The 20,979-nt window shown below is 44.6% G+C and overlaps 1 protein-coding gene across 1 annotated transcript; it reads right to left on the bottom strand.

Moving 5' to 3' along the window:
- Positions 1-1,999: 1,999 nt before the first annotated feature.
- On the bottom strand, positions 2,000-20,648 carry LOC118559311 (plexin-C1-like). The gene is made up of 9 exons (XM_036129984.1): positions 20,573-20,648; positions 20,191-20,266; positions 19,987-20,034; positions 19,528-19,661; positions 18,811-18,990; positions 6,648-6,756; positions 2,342-2,518; positions 2,094-2,265; positions 2,000-2,004 (listed from the first exon to the last, which is right to left on the bottom strand). The coding sequence occupies exons 3-9, from the start codon at positions 20,008-20,010 to the stop codon at positions 2,000-2,002; spliced, it is 801 nt and encodes a 266-aa protein (XP_035985877.1). The 5' UTR covers positions 20,011-20,034; positions 20,191-20,266; positions 20,573-20,648.
- Between the last annotated feature and the right edge of the window lie 331 nt (positions 20,649-20,979).

Genomic DNA, 20,979 nt, shown 5'->3' with positions numbered 1-20,979 from the left:
ATGCGTCTGTGGAGAGGTTGTTTGGTTTCACCCAGTAGTGCAGACTAGGCCCTACTTTAATCATGCAGAAATTACTGTGCCAGCATGCGCCTGGGATTGGCTGTAAGGACCTTGAAAACACCTCCGACATACCGAGCTCCTGTGTGGACCATTTCCAGAAGCCATAGACCAATCAAGACCTTCCACAACCCTTTAGACACTGACAGCTACATTCAGTGGGGCTACATTTTAACAGGCATCACTGTTTGTCCTCGTGTGCTGGTTGCCAATTTTGTGAACAACTATTGGTTTGTCAAAAGACAATTTATCTTCTCAACCCTATAGACGTTTTATAACTCCCTGTTTGAATGGATTTGAAATATACCATAAAACTCTAAACTCATGCTGTGAACAGTAACCCGTCATTTCTACTCAAGAGTTGTCTTCCCCAGTGCATTTCAATGCTTCACACAGCTTTAGATAACTATATTATGATACTTTAAACCTGTTTCATACACTTAACATTGATAATACACACAATTTCAATATTAATTTTCTTTGATTTAGTCTTTTATTATGTAACAATTTCTTAGCCCTCCTGCATCTAGTTTAATTCTTGCAGAAGAAAAAATTAACCAGACAGTGTTGAGACACATTAATTATCTTTTTTTTAAATACAGTTCTTCTGATGTTAGGCTGCAGTGTTCTTGAAAGTTCATCACCCAGTAATCATTTCAATTTAATTTACACTTTATACTTGTGTGCTACAGCTGGTCCCTGCAGATTAACCAAGTTAAGAAACTAATAGTTTTGCTCAAAACTAGAATTGGTATTTTTATCTTAGTTTTACTTTCTGTCATGTAGCAATTCCAACAGTTCCTCAGGGCCCTCATCAGACGGTTTTCAAAAATCACTATATATACACGTTAAAAAACCAAAAAGTGTACATATTCCCAGTGATCCTCTTGCTGAGAAATTGGGGATCAGTAATCAGAACTACTTTGTCTCTTTTCCCGCACACAGATGACCACCAGCACTGAAAGAAAATATAAAACAATTTGTAAAACAAAAATCATCTAAGTTATTTTCTGACTGACTGACATAAAATATGATTTATTACATGTGCACATAAAAGCAACTTAAAAACACATAAGTATGTTTTAATATTTAGCCACTAAGGTAATTTAGAAAACTTACCACTAAGAACAGAGCATTTAAGAAGAAAATGCAGAATCAGAAGCGCCAGATGCAATGAAGACAGAGCCTTTAGCCACACTGTTGTATCTCCATATTTAATCTGAAAACAACAATATTTTAAACAAAATTAGGAAAGATTTATGAGAGCTATTTTGAGGTAAATGTCCCAATTTGACAGCAACTGAAAAAGGATGACGCATAGAATCTCTGTTTTGTTCATTGTAGGACTGTCAGTTTTAACGCGTTATTAACGAGTTAACTTTGTTAGACCATGACACCGACATTTTTTTTAACGTTCGTTAATCACGTTAATGCCTTTTTTCTCTGCAGCGCTCTCAAGACTTTTTTTTTTTTTTGCCAAGCCTGCTTATTTAATGCTGCTTTGGGCTTCATTTTTCTAAAGTCGCTTGTAAATTTCATCAGTTGCAGGTTGCAGTTTTTTTGGGCTTGCTTCTGAAAGTGAAGTTGCTTATTTGGGCTCCAAAATAAGTGGCGTTGCCGCATTACAGACACAGTGAGTATCTATCTGCATGGAGTTTGTATGTGTTCCCTGTGCATTTGTGGGTTCTCTCCAGGTACTCCAGCTTCCTCCCACAGACAGTTCACAGGTTAGTTGGCCTCTCTAAATTCTCCTTAGGTGTGTGCTTGAATGGTTGTTTGTCTTTGTGTTGCCCTGTGATAGACTGGCAACCTGTCCTGGGTGTACCCCACCTCTTGCCCTTTGACAGCTGGAGATAGGCACCAGCACCCCTTACAACCCCAATAAGGATAAGTATGTTAGAAAATGGATGGATGTCTAACAAAGTAATCAAAATAAAACCTGTCATACTCAAACACAACAACTGAACAAGCAATACAATTAAATTATCTAAAATTATTTTACAGCTAAACTAAAATTTCAAAAAAATAAAACGGACTTGCCTTTATATCCATAAAGTTAGCATTGTGAACCCCTCGGATTTCACAGATAATAGAGTCTGTTTTGTTATTGTTTTCCTTTACTTTCAAGATGCAGGGATGTTGCTTTTCATCCAGAACAGCCCACACTAACAAATCTGTAGTTGTCATCTCCAGTTTATCCACATTTTTCTGAAATTAAAGAAACAAACTGTAACCATTTATAAAGATAAATTGACTTTTTGTGTCATTTTTCAAACATCCTTACATTGATAATAATGCGTGTATCATGTGCCAGCTTCTCCGTGGTGAAGCCGGTAAACTCCGGATCAGGATGGTAAGTTAGGTTTACCAAGCAGGCCACTGTTTTATTGGCTACTCTCATCAACACGGTACTGCTACAAATCTGGGTGTTTCCAGCAGCAGGGGTTTCATAGGTGATCATCTGCAGATTATTTAAATACATTAGGTCAAATAATTAACGGTTTATTAGGTAGGAAAAAAAGAAGCTTGTTTACCACAACAGAACCAGGTAACATGTAATGTAACACCTAAATCTTTCCGGTCTTATCAAGTTTAAATCCAGTTCTTCAAGTTCATTTATGGTCTATCCCAGGGCTCAGTGTTAGGGCCCCTTCCCATTCATTTTTTTACCTGCTACCTCTTGCCCACATATTCCATAAACACAAGGATCGTTTTACTGTTATGAAGAGCACCCTCAATCCTACAGTGCATCCAAACTTCATTTAACCCTTTCATTTCCTGTCCTGTATAACTGTATTCTTGGATATTAGGACCTGGTTCTCCTCCAAATTTTTCAAAATGTAAGTGTCATGGTTTAGGTTTTGTTCTGGTTTCTTTTCTTGTCATTTTTGTGCAGTTCACTCGGCTCACCCTCCTGCAGCAATTAGTCACACCTTGTTTGGACACTAATTAGCCTTCATTCTCGTCACCTGTCAGACTCCCCTTATAAACTCACCTCGGTTGTTTCCTCGTCGCTGGCTCGTAGTGTTTGTTCCTGACCATCATGCCTGTCTGCTCCAGTTTCCCCGCATTGGTTCCAGTCTCGTCAGGTTTTGGTTTTGTTTGGCTGCGCTGCTAAGTTTTGATGTCTTCGTCCTGGTCTCGTTCCTTGTTCTGCAGCAGCCCAGCTCCGTTTTGCCTTGGACTTATGGCTCATGTTTTTGGACTCTGTACCTGCCAGCCAGCTCTTGCATCCTTCACCTCCGACTGGTAAACTCTGGTTGCTCATGTCACCACCATCCACCTGCAATAAACTGTCTTAACGAACTTCTCTGTGTGTGCGTGCTGTGTCCGAGTTCATCCACAACAAAATCATGACAGTACGAGCCAGCCAACAGATGAACTCGAGCACACACAGAGTCATGATGCAAGAGCTGGCAGGATCTGCTCCGGGAAGGATATGCTCCGCCTCGATCTGGGATCTCCGTGGGTGCCATCCGCCGCTGGAGATGCTCCGCTTCAACCCGGGATCTCCGTGGGTGCCATCCGCCGCTGGAGATGCTCCGCCTCGACCTGGGATCTCCGTGGGTGCCATCCACCGCTGGAGATGCTCCGCCTCGACCCGGGAGCTCCAAGGAAATCTTCGTCTCGCCGGACTCAGTTCTGCGGCTTCCACCTCTGGTTCGTCTCGCCTGGGTCGCCGTGTTGCGACGCCTCGCTTCTGTCTCGTCTCGCCTGGGTCGCTGAGTTGCGACGCCACGCTCTGGTTCGTCTCGCCTGGGTCGCTGAGTTGCGACGCCACGCTCTGGTTCGTCTCGCCTGGGTCGCTGAGTTGCGACGCCACGCTCCTGTCTCGTCTCGCCTGGGTCGCTGAGTTGCGACGCCACGCTCCTGTCTCGTCTCGCCTGGGTCGCTGAGTTGCGACGCCACGCTCCTGTCTCGTCTCGCCTGGGTCGCTGAGTTACGACGCCACGCTTCTGGTTCGTCTGCCGGGGTCGCATCCGCGACGCCCCGCCTCTGACTCTGTTTTCCTGGTTCGTCTTCCCCGCTGCTCAGCATTAAGGACGGCGCTCCTCGTCGTCGCTGCCCAGCGCTAACTGTTGCCGCTGCCCAGTATGCTAAAGACTTAGCTGCCCAGCGCTTTTGGTTCTGCTTTGGTTTCTAGTTTTTGCTTTGTTTTGGTTCCAGTTTTAGTATTTGTTTCGACTTTGTTTTCCAATTTAGCTTAACTTGTAGTTTTGTCTCAGTTCTATAGTGCTTAGTTCTCGTGTTTGTTTGGTATGTTTTTACTTTATTCTGTCTGATTTCTTTTTTTTCTTGTGCTCCATAGGTTCCTGCGCTATTCGGGTTCCTGCGCTATTCGGGTTCCTGCGCTATTCGGGTCCCGGCGCTCATTAAAGGTCCCGGCGCTCATTAAGAGGTCCCGGCGCTCATTAAAGGTTCCTGAGCTCTCTAGTTAAAAGTAATGTTATTTTGTCTTAGTGCCAGCGTTCATTATTCTGTCTTTGTTTTGAGTTATTTTTTGATCCTTGTGTTTTGGGTTACTTAACATTCCTGAGTTTTAGTGTATTTCTGTGCTTCTTAGATTTCTTATTGTTCCTGTCTTAGTTTTTGTCTTGTGTCTAGTCTCTGCGCCGTCTGGGTTCCTGCGCCATCTGGGTTCCTGCGTTGGATGGGTTCCAGCGCTCTTAAAGGTCCCTGCGCTTATTTAGGTCCCTGCGCTTGTTAGGTTCTCTGTTCGTTCTGGTCTCCCCTAGTTTCCCTGTTCTAGTTCCCCGGTGTCTCTGTTCTGTTCTCCTAGCCCTCTAAGTTCTTGTGTTTAGGCGCCGCCAGAGCCCTCCGGCGTTCCAAGTCACCGGCTGAGCCCTCTGGCGCGCCCAGCCTGTCGTTGCCTAGTGCATGCAAGTCGCCGCCAGAGCCCTCCGGCGCTCCCATGTCGCCGGCTGAGCCCTCTGGTGCGCCAACCTGTCGCTGCCCAGCGCACGCAGGTCGCCGCCAGAGCCCTCCGGTGGTTATAAGTCGCTGTCTGTGCCCTCTGGTGCGCCCAGCCTGTCGTTGTCTAGTGCATGCAAGTCGCCGCCAGAGCCCTCCGGCGCTCCCATGTCGCCGGCTGAGCCCTCTGGTGCGCCAACCTGTCGCTGCCCAGCGCACGCAGGTCGCCGCCAGAGCCCTCCGGTGGTTATAAGTCGCTGTCTGTGCCCTCTGGTGCGCCAACCTGTCGCTGCCCTGCGCACGCAGGTCGCCGCCAGAGCCCTCCGGTGGTTATAAGTCGCTGTCTGTGCCCTCTGGCGCGCCTGACCTGTTGCTGCCTAGCTCACCCTCTAGTTCCTGGTATTTTGGTTTTCTAGCGTGTTAGGACGCCCTTCGTTCCTGTTTCCCTAGTGTTTAGATTTCTAGCGTTTAGATTTAGTGTTCCCGACGTGCTTAGACGCGCTCTGTTCTCGATTCCCCGGCGTGTTAGGACGCCCTCTGTTTTCGGTTCTCCGGCGTGTTAGGACGCCCTCTGTTTTCGGTTCTCCGGCGTGTTAGGACGCCCTCTGTTTTCGGTTCCCCGGCGTGTTAGGACGCCCTCTGTTTTCGGTTCCCCGGCGTGTTAGGACGCCCTCTGTTTTCGGTTCCCCGGCGTGTTAGGACGCCCTTTGTTCTCGGTTCCCCGGCGTGTTAGGACGCCCTTTGTTCTCGGTTCCCCGGCGTGTTAGGACGCCCTTTGTTCTCGGTTCCCCGGCATGTTTAGGCGCCCTCTGTTCTTGTTCCCTGGTTTGTTAAGATGCCCCTTGGTTCCCTGTTGTCCTCTAGCCTTAGGTCCCTCGTGTTCCCTAGCCTTAGGTCCTCCGTGTTCTTGACTTTTTGGTTCCCTATATCCTGTGGTCCTTTGGTTCTCTGTGTTCGCTGGCCCTTTGTTCCCTCAGTTTTCAGTTTTGACTCTTGCCCGCCATCCTGGGACCCCCTCCACCCACCCAGGGTAAGATGTTCTAGGCCGTCCGGTGTCCGGCCTTGAGGGGGGGGTAGTGTCATGGTTTAGGTTTTGTTCTGGTTTCTTTTCTTGTCATTTTTGTGCAGTTCACTCGGCTCACCCTCCTGCAGCAATTAGTCACACCTTGTTTGGACACTAATTAGCCTTCATTCTCGTCACCTGTCAGACTCCCCTTATAAACTCACCTCGGTTGTTTCCTCGTCGCTGGCTCGTAGTGTTTGTTCCTGACCATCATGCCTGTCTGCTCCAGTTTCCCCGCATTGGTTCCAGTCTCGTCAGGTTTTGGTTTTGTTTGGCTGCGCTGCTAAGTTTTGATGTCTTCGTCCTGGTCTCGTTCCTTGTTCTGCAGCAGCCCAGCTCCGTTTTGCCTTGGACTTATGGCTCATGTTTTTGGACTCTGTACCTGCCAGCCAGCTCTTGCATCCTTCACCTCCGACTGGTAAACTCTGGTTGCTCATGTCACCACCATCCACCTGCAATAAACTGTCTTAACGAACTTCTCTGTGTGTGCGTGCTGTGTCCGAGTTCATCCACAACAAAATCATGACAGTAAGATGATTTAAAAAGGTGCCCAAAATGTATATTGTTATTAGTTGTATTATGAGAACAAGCAGATTACCTCTGTTTGCAGACCTACCTGGAAGCTCCTGTTCCCGGGAAGTGACACTTGCTGGTGGGCATGGCTCTGTATCATCCCCTCCACAAAATCCAGGTGTGTCCCAATGAGTTTAACTTTCCTCTTTCCACTGCAAGATATGTAGCGGCAGTCAAATTAGGAGACATTAAATCAGAAAGAGAGGACATTCTTTGTGTAACCCTCAGGTTATATATATATATATATATATAAAACTCTTTTCTCCCATGCTTCTTAAACATTTTCTTAGATACAATGCATTGTAGACATTTTCCCTTTAAACAATAATAGTCACATTTTACTTAACTTAGTCAATGTTCTACACTCACATATTGGAGGTTTTACACACCGTAAAAGTCCATAACAGTATAGTGCATATATGTATTTTCTGCTGGTTTAAAACATGCAGTAAATGTAGCGTTTGCTAATATTTGTTATTTACTACCGTCAGTAAATGCATCAACTTTACTTGTCTTCACCCTACTGGTCAGTCAAGGGCAAAATCAAGTTTAAGCAATTTGATTGGTTGTGATGGGCCGGGGGTGGGAACTAGATGACTGTGTACGTGTTCGCTGCTGCGTACTGGCACTCGGCCGGCGGCTGTTCATGGACTAGGTTGGCTCTTTGCCGCTTTGGACTGTTATTATTTTTAGCTAACCCAGTTGGAGCTATGACACAAGAGTAAGAAATCAAGTTCTGGAACCAGGAGACAGAGTACTTATTCGAGCTACCGGCGTGCCTGGCAAGAATAAATTTGGAGACAAGTGGAACTCAAGCCCCTATACAGTGGTTGAAAAATTGCCAAGCCTGCCGGTTTACAAGGTAAAGTCAGAAAAAGGCAGAGTTGTTGTCAAAACTTTACATCGTGACCATCTGCTACCTATTGGACAGCTGGTTCGGTTCCCTGTTAATCATGAAGAGAAACCAGAGTACCACCGACCAGAAACAAGGTCCTCAGCAGAGACCAAGACCAACACACATGATGACAGTGCAATGCAAAGTACTGACAAGGAAATTATGTCTGAGGCGGAGGAAGACGATCTGTGGTACCTATCCACTGCTCAAAGAGAGTCTGTTTCCCAAGCACTCGATCTCCTTGCAGATCACTTCAACCGACAAGAGTCTGCCGTCATTACAGACCCAACAGCTTCAAACAGTGCTTGTCCGACAGAGCCTATGAGTGCTGTTACCTTCTTAGAGGCTGAGGAGGAATCAGAGGTTAGGCAGCTGCCTGATGACCCTGTGGCGGACACAGGTCTAGCTGGGGAAGCGCGTCCTTTAGCTAGTCAGTCTGAAAGCAATGCAGAGCCCCTCGGTGATCATCAGTCACGTCGAGAGATTAAACCAGTCATTCGGCTCAGTTATGACAAGCCTGGACATTCCATTGACAAGCCGTTTGTGATAGTACATCGTGGAGTGAGAATCACCATGGGAAGGAGGAGCCATGTCCCTCTGGTCCATTGTGTGCGTCCTGTAGTTTAGCTGGGGTTTTCTGACAAGTAATTTAGCCACCTACGGGTAAATTGATTTGTTATGCACAGATAGTCCGATGAGGGCATCTGGACTTTTAGAAGGGGGAGGATGTAACCCTCAGGTTATATATATATATATATATATATAACTCTTTTCTCCCATGCTTCTTAAACATTTTCTTAGATACAATGCATTGTAGACATTTTCCCTTTAAACAATAATAGTCACATTTTACTTAACTTAGTCAATGTTCTACACTCACATATTGGAGGTTTTACACACCGTAAAAGTCCATAACAGTATAGTGCATATATGTATTTTCTGCTGGTTTAAAACATGCAGTAAATGTAGCGTTTGCTAATATTTGTTATTTACTACCGTCAGTAAATGCATCAACTTTACTTGTCTTCACCCTACTGGTCAGTCAAGGGCAAAATCAAGTTTAAGCAATTTGATTGGTTGTGGTGGGCCGGGGGTGGGAACTAGATGACTGTGTACGTGTTCGCTGCTGCGTACTGGCACTCGGCCGGCGGCTGTTCATGGACTAGGTTGGCTCTTTGCCGCTTTGGACTGTTATTATTTTTAGCTAACCAGTTGGAGCTACGAGTTTTTTTTTCTGGGAGTTTTTTCTGGATTTTGGAGCCGCATAGCCGGACCTCGCTCAACGTTTTGCTGGATTTTGGAGCTGCAGATCCGAACCACGCTCGTGGGCTGGAATGGACGGTTGGACCGGAGTCGGAGCCTTTTGTTACCGTTTGTTTGAAACTGGTAATCCATGGTGGGGTGAGTAACCCATGCCTCGTGTTTGTTCTGGGAGCCGCCATCATTGGAACTGCTATTCTGAGGATGAATGCTAACCGAGTCCCTTCAGGCCTGCAACGTTAATAAAACTAATGGACGGTTTTACTCATTCCGGGAACTGAATGGTGTGGTTGATACCACCAGTTTGATTCATTCAGCCTTGGTTTTTGTTTTTATGTATAAGACTGGTTTAAAGGGTGGTTTTGAACAGTTCGGAGACCAAACAGTACACTAAGTGTGGTAATTAAAGTTAACTGTACTTTGCCCTTGGTTCATTACTGACCAGTATGATTTATTAAACTGGTACGTTTTCCACTTTACCATTTTGCTTTCTTATTTTAGTATAAGGTCCAAGTCGCACTACATTTAGGTCTTAGTTATAGTTATTTTAGCCTTGCTTTTGTGCTCAGTTACGCACTCTATTAACAACACACACTGTTGCCATTTAATACACTATTTACTCATTGTAAAGTATTTGATAGAGTGTAGGTCAGAGAATCTAGGCGCTGTTCATAGGGGAAAACTAGAACAGTGGTTACATAAAATGGAGGCACCGCTGGGATTTTAGACCAAGTAACTGTCCTACAATCAAGACTAGAAGAACTATAATCTCCCCAAAATGGCCAACTCATCCCTCTCACTACCACCATTAGAGCTTCAGACCTGGTGCAGCGAATCAAATGTAAATCCAGCTCATGCAGTTGTTGTGAGTGGAGTTCCCATGAACACTAGTGTTGCTGATGTTGAAGAGTTAATGGAGACAGTTAAAGCTTTCGGCAGAGTACGTGTCCGAGCCCAAAAATCTGTCCCTAAACTGAATACTGACATACTGCTGTGTGAGTGTCGCAACCCAGTCGACCCTAGCAAAGCACCTCCAGAAATATTTCCCCACACAGGTGAATTACCATGGAAGCTAACTTTGCTTACTGAACCTGCTGAAAAAACAGACGAGTTTACCATAAAACTAAAAAGACTACTTGAAAGTGAAGGAAAAACATTAGCAGACATTGAGCCTTTGCTTTCCCAAGAGTCAAACCTGAAACAGGAACACCCTTCATCTATTATCCGGGCTGTTGGAGAACTGTTGGAAAAAGTGAGACCCCCACAGGAGAACAATGCGTTTCGCCGACTACGGGTTTTCTCTGGAGTTACTCCCACCCCTGCTGGGGAAGAGACACTCGAGAACTGGTTGGAGCAGGCACAATTAATGCTCGATGAATGTGATTGTTCTGTCAAGGAGAAGCGGAAGAGGATTGTTGAGAGTGTAAAGGGGCCAGCACTTGAAATAATACAAGCTTTACGCTGCAATGATCCAGATACACCCCCTCAAAGATTCTTGGAGGCAATTGAAAATGTATTTGGCACAACAGAGTCAGGTGAAGACCTATATTTTGCCTTCAGATCTATGCAGCAAAACCCAAATGAAAGACTTTCAGATTTTGTTAGAAGGCTGGAGAAAGCTCTCACCAAAGCTGTTCAAAAGGGTGGGGTTCCCCCTGCCCTAAGAGACCGTGCACGAGCTGAGCAGCTGTTACGGGGTGCTGTTGAGTCTGACATTATGCTGTTGCAGCTGCGGCTAAAAGAACGACTTCACAATCCCCCATCCTTCATGGCACTGCTAAGTGAGATACGTGCAGATGAGGATCAGAAAATGCTAAGGCGGCATACTACCAGTGTGCGGCAAGTCGGTGCAGCAGACATAAAGACACCAAAGCTCTCTGAAATGGATGCCCTCAAGGATCAGATAAAGGAGCTTCGAAGCCAAGTGCAGCAGCTAACAGTAAAAGGACAAGATAGCCCTCACATAATTAGAGGAGTGCCACAAGCTGCTGCCGCCCGTTCTAATCCTGAGATGAATGTGTTAAAAGAACAAGTTCTTAGTCTCCAACACCAGCTCAGTCAACAAGCTACACCACCCACGGCTCCCGTACCTCAGGGGAGGAGCCAAAGGAATTCTTGGCGAAAAGGTAGAGAACCCACAAAGTTTGCCAGAGAGGGTTCGAATGTATTTTGCTACCGTTGTGGCGAAGATGGCCACATCGCCACCAATTGCACTTGTCCTGAAAACTCTTCCAAGGTCATCCGAAAACTAATTCAGTCAATGCAAAAATTGCAACAAAATCAAAAGGGAACCAGCTCGCGGTTTTCAGAGCCAGAAAGAAAAGGTGGCCAAGTCACTGTGAGCCACGTTGGTCCTCCCACACCCAACCAAATTCCTACAGGTCTCATTGGAGCACCAACAGTAGGCCGAATTATCATTGAAGGCCAGCCTTGTGATGCATTAATGGACAGTGGTTCTACTGTTTCTATTGTATTTGAGGGTTGGTATACCCAACACCTATCTCACTTACCATTGCACCCCATTTCGAGCCTAGACCTTTGGGGTCTTGGCCAGAACAGTTACCCCTACAAAGGGTTTATCGCTGCTCAAGTACAGTTTCCAGAGGATATTGTAAAAGGTGGGTCCCGGACAGTCTTAGCCTTAGTCTGCCCGGAACCGAATGGTCCCGAACAGCAGCCTGTGATTATTGGCACAAATGCACGGACTTTCATTCATGAGCCACAGTCCCAAATGGGATCAAAGAGCAACAATCTGGCACAAACTATGCGGGTATGCACACAGCCCATCCAAATGTCACCTGTGACCCCAAACAAAGCAGCAGCTTTTGTGAAATGGGTTGGACCTGGGCCTCTTACTATACCCCCTGGTTCTGGACGTACAGCTATGTGTAAGGTATCCTGCTCAGAATCTCTGGAGGACAGCATACTGGTGATAGAGACACCTGTTACCAGATCCCTTCCGGCAGGGGTACTAATGCCCTCAAGTGTGCTTTTGTCCATGGACATGGACGCAGAACACTTCCCACTGTTCCTGAAAAATGAAACTGCCAAACCCAAGTCCCTTCCTAAAGGCACGGTCGTAGCTCATGTCCATAAAGCTGACATAGTCACCCAGATACAGCCAAGCCAAGTACCTCACCAACGACTTGACCCGGCAGTCTTCAATTTTGGTGACTCCCCCATTCCTGAAAACTGGAAAGTCAGACTATCACATAAGTTGGCTGAGCGACCAGAAGTATTCTCTCTGACTGAATGGGATGTTGGACTTGCAAAAGGGGTTGAACACCACATCCGATTAAAAGATTCTAGACCATTTCGAGAACGGGTAAGGCGCCTGGCTCCCGCAGACATTGATGATGTCCGCCGACATTTACAAGAGCTTCTTGCTGCTGGCATAATTAAAGAATCTCGTTCACCATATGCCTCACCAATAGTAATCGCAAGAAAGAAAACTGGCAAAATTCGAATGTGCATTGATTACCGCACACTTAATTCCAGAACCATACCAGACCAATACACACTTCCGAGAATAGACGATGCTTTGGCCTGCCTCACTGGGAGTCGCTGGTTCTCTGTGCTCGACCTTCGCAGTGGCTATTATCAAATTGAAATGGCAGAAGAAGACAAAGAAAAAACTGCGTTCATTTGCCCCTTGGGTTTCTACCAGTTCGAACGCATGCCTCAAGGGATCACAGGTGCCCCTGCGACATTCCAGCGATTAATGGAGAAGGCAGTAGGCGATATGAATCTCCTCCAGTGTCTCGTCTACCTCGATGATCTTATTGTGTTTGGTCGTACTCTAGAAGAGCATGAAGAGCGCCTTCTGAAAGTGCTCGACCGCCTGAGAGAACAAGGTTTAAAGCTGTCCATAGATAAGTGCCAATTTTGCCAACCCCAAGTCAAATACGTTGGTCACATTGTGTCCGCCGCTGGCGTCGCAACAGACCCTGACAAGATAAATGCAGTGGCAAAGTGGGAACCTCCAGTGAACCTAAAATCACTGCAGTCCTTTTTAGGGTTCTGCGGTTATTACCGCAAGTTCATCGCCAACTACTCTGCCATAGTCAGGCCCCTCACAGACCTTACAAGGGGGTACCCACCAATACAAAGGAAACAAAAGAAAAATGAGGGCTTTGTCACACCATACTATCACCCCTCTCAGCCATTTGGCGAGCGATGGACGCCTGAATGCACTGAGGCATTTAAAAAAATTATTCAGTGCCTCACTCATGCCCCAGTCTTGGCCTTTGCGGACCCAACAAAGCCGTACATCCTTCATGTTGATGCCAGTCTTGACGGGCTTGGAGCGGTCCTTAACCAGGAGCACTCTGATGGCGTACGCCCTGTTGCATTTGCTAGTCGCAAATTGAGCCAGTCAGAGAGAAACTACCCTGTTCACCAACTAGAATTCTTGGCGTTAATGTGGGCAGTCGTGGATAAGTTCCATGATTATCTTTATGGGGCCCGCTTCACTGTGAGGACAGATAATAATCCCCTCACTTACGTACTCAAAACCGCCAAGTTGAATGCAACAGGCCATAGGTGGCTAGCCGCCCTCACCACTTACAACTTCGACATCCAATACAAACCCGGCCGAGACAACGTGGATGCTGATTGGTTGTCCAGAAATGCCATAGATGGTGAACACGGCTGGAGAATAATACCCCCCTTGGGAGTTAAAGCTCTTTTCCACCCTGTGGACAGAACTCAGTCCTCAGAGCATCCAGAACGGTTTATTGACCAACTGGGGGCCAAGCCAAGTGCTGTTCCTGACGCATATGCTTGTTTTACTCACCTGCAGTTCAGTCCTATGGAGAGACTAAGCAAAGTGGAGCTGGCCCAAGCACAAGACCTAGACCCTGTAATAGGTCCAGCCAAGAAAGCAGTTCAGGTTGGGGTCTGGCCCACAAACAAACATCCTGAGTTATTGCTTCTGCAAAAGGAAAGTTCAAAACTCCTGATGAAAGATGGCCTGTTACACCGAAAAGTTTCCAGACCTTCAGGCCTCCAGAACTTACAACTTGTTCTCCCAACTCAGTTCAGACCACAAGTACTCAGAGCTCTTCACGATGAGTCAGGGCACCTTGGAGTTGATCGCACAGTTGAGTTACTGAGAGACAGATTTTTCTGGCCCAAGATGGTCTCCGATGTTACAGACTACATCAAGAATTGTGGCAGGTGTGTTGCCCGCAAGACCCTACCTCAACGGGCTGCACCACTAAACCAAATTACAAGCAGTGGCCCTCTCGACCTAGTTTGCATAGATTTTTTATCTATTGAGCCTGATTCGAAGGGAGTTTCCAATGTTCTCGTGGTCACAGACCATTTCACCCGATATGCCCAGGCCTACATCAGCAAAGATCAAAAAGCCTCAACCGTTGCCAAGATTTTGGTTGAGAAGTTCTTTGTTCACTACGGGCTGCCTGCGAGGATTCACTCGGATCAAGGGCGTGATTTTGAGAGCAGGTTAATCAAAGACCTTCTACAGATGTTGGGCATAAAGAAGTCTAGGACCACTCCTTATCACCCCCAGGGTGACCCACAACCGGAGCGTTTTAACCGCACACTCCTATCTATGCTGGGCACGCTCAATCCCTCTCAAAAGCAAAAGTGGAGTCCACATATCAGTTTGCTGGTTCACGCTTACAATTGTACGCGAAACGACGCTACCAGTTACTCACCATACTACCTCATGTTTGGTCGTGAGGCTCGTCTGCCCATTGACCTATGCTTTGGAACGTCTCCAGATGGTAAAGACCACCAAAGTTACCTTCAATATGTTGAAAAGCTAAAAGCAGAGTTGCAAAAGGCTTACAAACTGGCGCAAGAAGTTGCAGACAAGAACCATCAGCGCAACAAAAGATACTATGACACAAGAGTAAGAAATCAAGTTCTGGAACCAGGAGACAGAGTACTTATTCGAGCTACCGGCGTGCCTGGCAAGAATAAATTTGGAGACAAGTGGAACTCAAGCCCCTATACAGTGGTTGAAAAATTGCCAAGCCTGCCGGTTTACAAGGTAAAGTCAGAAAAAGGCAGAGTTGTTGTCAAAACTTTACATCGTGACCATCTGCTACCTATTGGACAGCTGGTTCGGTTCCCTGTTAATCATGAAGAGAAACCAGAGTACCACCGACCAGAAACAAGGTCCTCAGCAGAGACCAAGACCAACACACATGATGACAGTGCAATGCAAAGTACTGACAAGGAAATTATGTCTGAGGCGGAGGAAGACGATCTGTGGTACCTATCCACTGCTCAAAGAGAGTCTGTTTCCCAAGCACTCGATCTCCTTGCAGATCACTTCAACCGACAAGAGTCTGCCGTCATTACAGACCCAACAGCTTCAAACAGTGCTTGTCCGACAGAGCCTATGAGTGCTGTTACCTTCTTAGAGGCTGAGGAGGAATCAGAGGTTAGGCAGCTGCCTGATGACCCTGTGGCGGACACAGGTCTAGCTGGGGAAGCGCGTCCTTTAGCTAGTCAGTCTGAAAGCAATGCAGAGCCCCTCGGTGATCATCAGTCACGTCGAGAGATTAAACCAGTCATTCGGCTCAGTTATGACAAGCCTGGACATTCCATTGACAAGCCGTTTGTGATAGTACATCGTGGAGTGAGAATCACCATGGGAAGGAGGAGCCATGTCCCTCTGGTCCATTGTGTGCGTCCTGTAGTTTAGCTGGGGTTTTCTGACAAGTAATTTAGCCACCTACGGGTAAATTGATTTGTTATGCACAGATAGTCCGATGAGGGCATCTGGACTTTTAGAAGGGGGAGGATGTAACCCTCAGGTTATATATATATATATATATATAACTCTTTTCTCCCATGCTTCTTAAACATTTTCTTAGATACAATGCATTGTAGACATTTTCCCTTTAAACAATAATAGTCACATTTTACTTAACTTAGTCAATGTTCTACACTCACATATTGGAGGTTTTACACACCGTAAAAGTCCATAACAGTATAGTGCATATATGTATTTTCTGCTGGTTTAAAACATGCAGTAAATGTAGCGTTTGCTAATATTTGTTATTTACTACCGTCAGTAAATGCATCAACTTTACTTGTCTTCACCCTACTGGTCAGTCAAGGGCAAAATCAAGTTTAAGCAATTTGATTGGTTGTGATGGGCCGGGGGTGGGAACTAGATGACTGTGTACGTGTTCGCTGCTGCGTACTGGCACTCGGCCGGCGGCTGTTCATGGACTAGGTTGGCTCTTTGCCGCTTTGGACTGTTATTATTTTTAGCTAACCAGTTGGAGCTACGAGTTTTTTTTTCTGGGAGTTTTTTCTGGATTTTGGAGCCGCATAGCCGGACCTCGCTCAACGTTTTGCTGGATTTTGGAGCTGCAGATCCGAACCACGCTCGTGGGCTGGAATGGACGGTTGGACCGGAGTCGGAGCCTTTTGTTACCGTTTGTTTGAAACTGGTAATCCATGGTGGGGTGAGTAACCCATGCCTCGTGTTTGTTCTGGGAGCCGCCATCATTGGAACTGCTATTCTGAGGATGAATGCTAACCGAGTCCCTTCAGGCCTGCAACGTTAATAAAACTAATGGACGGTTTTACTCATTCCGGGAACTGAATGGTGTGGTTGATACCACCAGTTTGATTCATTCAGCCTTGGTTTTTGTTTTTATGTATAAGACTGGTTTAAAGGGTGGTTTTGAACAGTTCGGAGACCAAACAGTACACTAAGTGTGGTAATTAAAGTTAACTGTACTTTGCCCTTGGTTCATTACTGACCAGTATGATTTATTAAACTGGTACGTTTTCCACTTTACCATTTTGCTTTCTTATTTTAGTATAAGGTCCAAGTCGCACTACATTTAGGTCTTAGTTATAGTTATTTTAGCCTTGCTTTTGTGCTCAGTTACGCACTCTATTAACAACACACACTGTTGCCATTTAATACACTATTTACTCATTGTAAAGTATTTGATAGAGTGTAGGTCAGAGAATCTAGGCGCTGTTCATAGGGGAAAACTAGAACAGTGGTTACATTTGCTTGATATTCTAGTAACAACTCCTCTGCCTATGTCATTATCACGTATTGTAATCGGAGTCCTCTGAGATTCACAAATGTAGCAAATGTTCTTATGAATAAAAATAAAAGACAAGGTTCTGCTCTATACCAAAGGGTGACAGAAAACAGAGCAACACATATAACTCTGAGTCTGATTGTAAAGAGGTGCCTCTGAGAAATGTTGTGTGCTTAAAAGTGCTTACAACCAGTCAACTGAAGTTCGGTATCAGCTAATGTCAGGAATGGTTTAACATTCGGCCGATATTAACAACCGATGCTTATTTCCATTTCGTTGCAGTTTGTGTGCATGTTTCGGAAGGAGGGTCGGCCATATTTTGTTTGTTTGGTCATGTGACAGTGATTGTGATGCAGCGCAGGATTGTGGGTAGACAATCATTTGCTGCAGCCAGAAGGATTTCAACTGTGTGGGTGTTTTTTTATGTTGTTGAAAATGTAAGAAAAATGTAAGGAAATGTATCTGATACTGGTTATCGGTCATTAAAGCAATGTTAATATCTGATATCGGAGCATCTCTAATTTATAGTGTCTAATCTTTAATTGACAACTTGTTGCTTTGTAACAAAATATAATTACTAGAATGACTACCTTTTAAAAGATAAAAGAAACACTCACTCTAAGGTTAGACATTTTTAAATATCTCTTGAAGTCTCTCATATGCTGCTTGGTGGTAAAAATTAACATGGCAATGATAGTTATTTAATTAAAGAACCTTCATGTCTCCTGAAAGTACTTTGCAAAAGCTTTCTGAAGGCATTACAACAGTAGAAGATTCTGTAGCTACAAGTATAAGTCTTGTAGTCCGATTATATTTTTCCAGGAAGTGGCTTTGTTCACACTTTGAACTTCTGAAAGGTGTTATGACCATTTCCTTTTATAGTTGTTGAAAAAGCAGTCAATTTGCAAGGCATTGGTGAACGTTCTAGCTCTAAAACTACAATTAGGTCTGAAGTTACATACATATTATACACAATCTCTTTATCAGTTACACAACTTTTTTTGGAGGTTTTTACAGCACTAGTGGCTCTTTCTTCGTATAGTGGGCTGACAGGAAAGGTGGTATGAGAGAGGGGGAGAGACATGCAGCAGAGGACCACAGGTTGGAGTCGAACCTGAGTCAGCTGCTTCGAGGACTGAGGCCTCCGTACATGGGTCGTGCTCACTAACCACTGCACCACCAAAGCACACCCAGTTACACTATTCTGGCATCTGGTTGGACTCCTTTTTTCCTTTATAACTGCCTTGATTCTTCGTGGCCTAGACACAACAAGGCGTTGGAAACATCCCTCAAGTATTTTGGCCAATATTGAATAAAAATCATGACATAGTTGGTGCATATTTGTCGGATGCATATCTTTGATGTGAATAAATCACTCAATCACATTCCAAACGTGCCTTGGATAAAAATCTGCTGTCTGGGGAGTTCACTGGAGTATAATGAACATATGGTCATGTTTAAGAGACCAGCTTTGTGATATTCTACATTGGCTGCTAGAAGTAGCTACAGACATCTGATACCAAATGGTCATGAATGAGCTGTCTGAATGACTGAATTTATGTAGCATGTTTGCAGTCACACCAACCACTCAAAGAACTTTACACTAAAGCCACATTCCAGACTCTGCATCAGTTCAGCAAAGCTTCTCGACAGTCCACTCCTGGAAACAACCACCTACAGTCATCTTCCTCAGCCGTCACCTGCCTGCCCACTCTACCTCGTTCTTTGGAATCAATCTTTGGAGCTATAATCCTCGCCACAAAGCCTCCCTCTACAAGCCACCAGGATATTCCACTCAACTCTAAAACAACGCCGCTGCTTTACAAAACAGAACCCTCCACTGTTAAACAGTTGTCGCCATACATTTTTAAAGATATTGGATCTATTCTGATGTCACGGCTCAATATTCCGTATGGAGAATTCACAAAAAGACAGCTGCCTTAATTGCATAGCAATTTAGTGCACAATGGTCTGTAGCTGACACAAACTGACAGTTCAAATACCTCCTCCAGCTGCTCCGTGGTACAATGTCAGTGCAGACTGGTGATGACTGATAGGTGATTGTTGCATTTCCATGGCAACTACCATCTGGTAGAAGAAGACACACTTTGACCACTCTCTTAGTTTCAGTGGACGGGATATGGAAAGTCAAGCTGACACCAGTCTTGTTCCACACAGGGCATCTGAAAGGTGAACACCGGAAACCATGCAGAAAGGGAGAGAGAAATAGCTTAGATAATTGGATACACAATGTTTAAAAAAGCATGGGCAGCAACTACAAGTTTTGAGAATGTCAGGCTTTGGGATCTTGCTTTTACAGACAGTGCAGAAGGAGTTTTATGCGTATGCCTGCTTGCAAATTTCTCTAACATGACTAAACGTAGAAGCTTTGAGAAACTATTAGCTAGTACTCAAGAGTATTAGTTAGTATTAGTTAATTAGTCAATACTAGGTAAAGCTTTAGTATGTTTAAAATACTGGATTGTTTAGGGACTTTTGACCTTCTCTCGCACTTTGAGCGCTGGAAATGGGCACCTTCCTTAATCAACGGGGTAAATTATGGTAGGGTTAGATCACCAGGCTGTGAAAAAGTTTTCATTGGCAGTTCTTTAGAATAATTAGACAATGGGTAACTACCCTACCAGAAGGTCAAATTATTTCCTCATTGATCCATATTATATACATTCTAACTGGCTTTAGTTTTCTATAGAGTAACTCACTCCTGTGGACTACATTCCATGAGCGGCTGGATTCTCACTCCGATGACGTTGCTGAGGTGATGACCTAACAACAAAGCGTGGTTTTTCCCATAAAGAGACACAACACTAGGCGTAATGGATCCAATATCTGGCATCTGACAAGAAAGCACAACGAATATTTAGATTTCAACTCTCAGTTGATGACAAACTGTTTTGGTTTAAAGCATGGGTATCACAATTCATTCCTCAAGGGCATGCCTTCTCCAACCTTTAGATGTCTATTACAACTGAATCAAATAATTAGACTGTTAGTCCTCTTTAGAACATGACTGCATGCTGAGGAGGTAATTCAGCCATTTGATGCAGGTATGTTGGACCAGGAATACCTCTAAACATTGAAGGTATTTGACTGAGTTTGAGACCACTCGTTTAGAGTGAGAATAAAAAACAATGTGTGAATTAACTCAGATTTAGACTCACAGAAATGTTCATCCCAGCCTCCATCTTTGGGCATATATGGTCCTGGGTCTGCACAGAAAATTTTGAAATAAAAAAAGCTATTTTTTCTAATCCATGTAGTTTTAGTCAGTTTCTCACACTAATTAAATGACACTTATGTGGTAGACATGACAGTAAATATCAACATTAAGAATTTGAAAAAAACAAAAACATATTGACTCTTACATATTCAGCAAGATGACTGGCCCAGGAACAGCTATCCTCTATCCATTGACACCCAGCTCTGATACACAGTAGGCACCTGAAGAAAAAGCCACAGATGGTAATAGTGCTAAAACAGATTAGGTTAAATGTAACTAGGCACAAAAAGAGTGCTGCTGCAGGAGCATTTGAACAGGCTTCTCCAAATGTTCATACTTAATACACGCAGTATCCACCCACACCTTCCAACCTCTGCCCAGACACACAACCCTAACCATACACCAACAACCCTGACTCAGGAAAAACCGACAAAGGGGAAAACATGGAAACTTCACACCAAGCCCCAAGTCTTCTTGCCTTATTGGGTAACACACAGAATTTATTTTTAAAATATAAATATACTTACAAAATTGGACCTGGTTGTCCATGAATATTAGAACAGTTGATTAGCTTTCTTTGCTCTGTCAGCTTAGCTTTACCAAGGTTGATCTTTATCGTGACGTCAATGGCTAGGAAGTAAAAATATATTATGACATTTGCTTCAAGAAAGGTATAAGTACGTTTTCTTTAGTCAATAATTTAAAAACTAACACAACAAAAAACAAATACTGTGTTGACAATTCAGAAGACTTTTTTTCTTTAGACCCTGGCAACTCTCAGAGTCACAGAGCACAATAGTTAAAACTGTAATAAATCTGCAGGAATTCCATTAAAAGAGGAAAAGAGCCACATAAATCTGAAGCTTTCAGTTGATGAAACATGCTACCACAGAAAGAAACAAACTGTAAAACATAGGATTCAAAAGTCTGACTT

The sequence above is a fragment of the Fundulus heteroclitus genome, unplaced genomic scaffold (assembly GCF_011125445.2).
Source record: "Fundulus heteroclitus isolate FHET01 unplaced genomic scaffold, MU-UCD_Fhet_4.1 scaffold_271, whole genome shotgun sequence".
NCBI classification, from domain to species: Eukaryota; Metazoa; Chordata; class Actinopteri; order Cyprinodontiformes; family Fundulidae; genus Fundulus; species Fundulus heteroclitus.
This window is presented reverse-complemented; position numbering and strand designations above follow the sequence as displayed.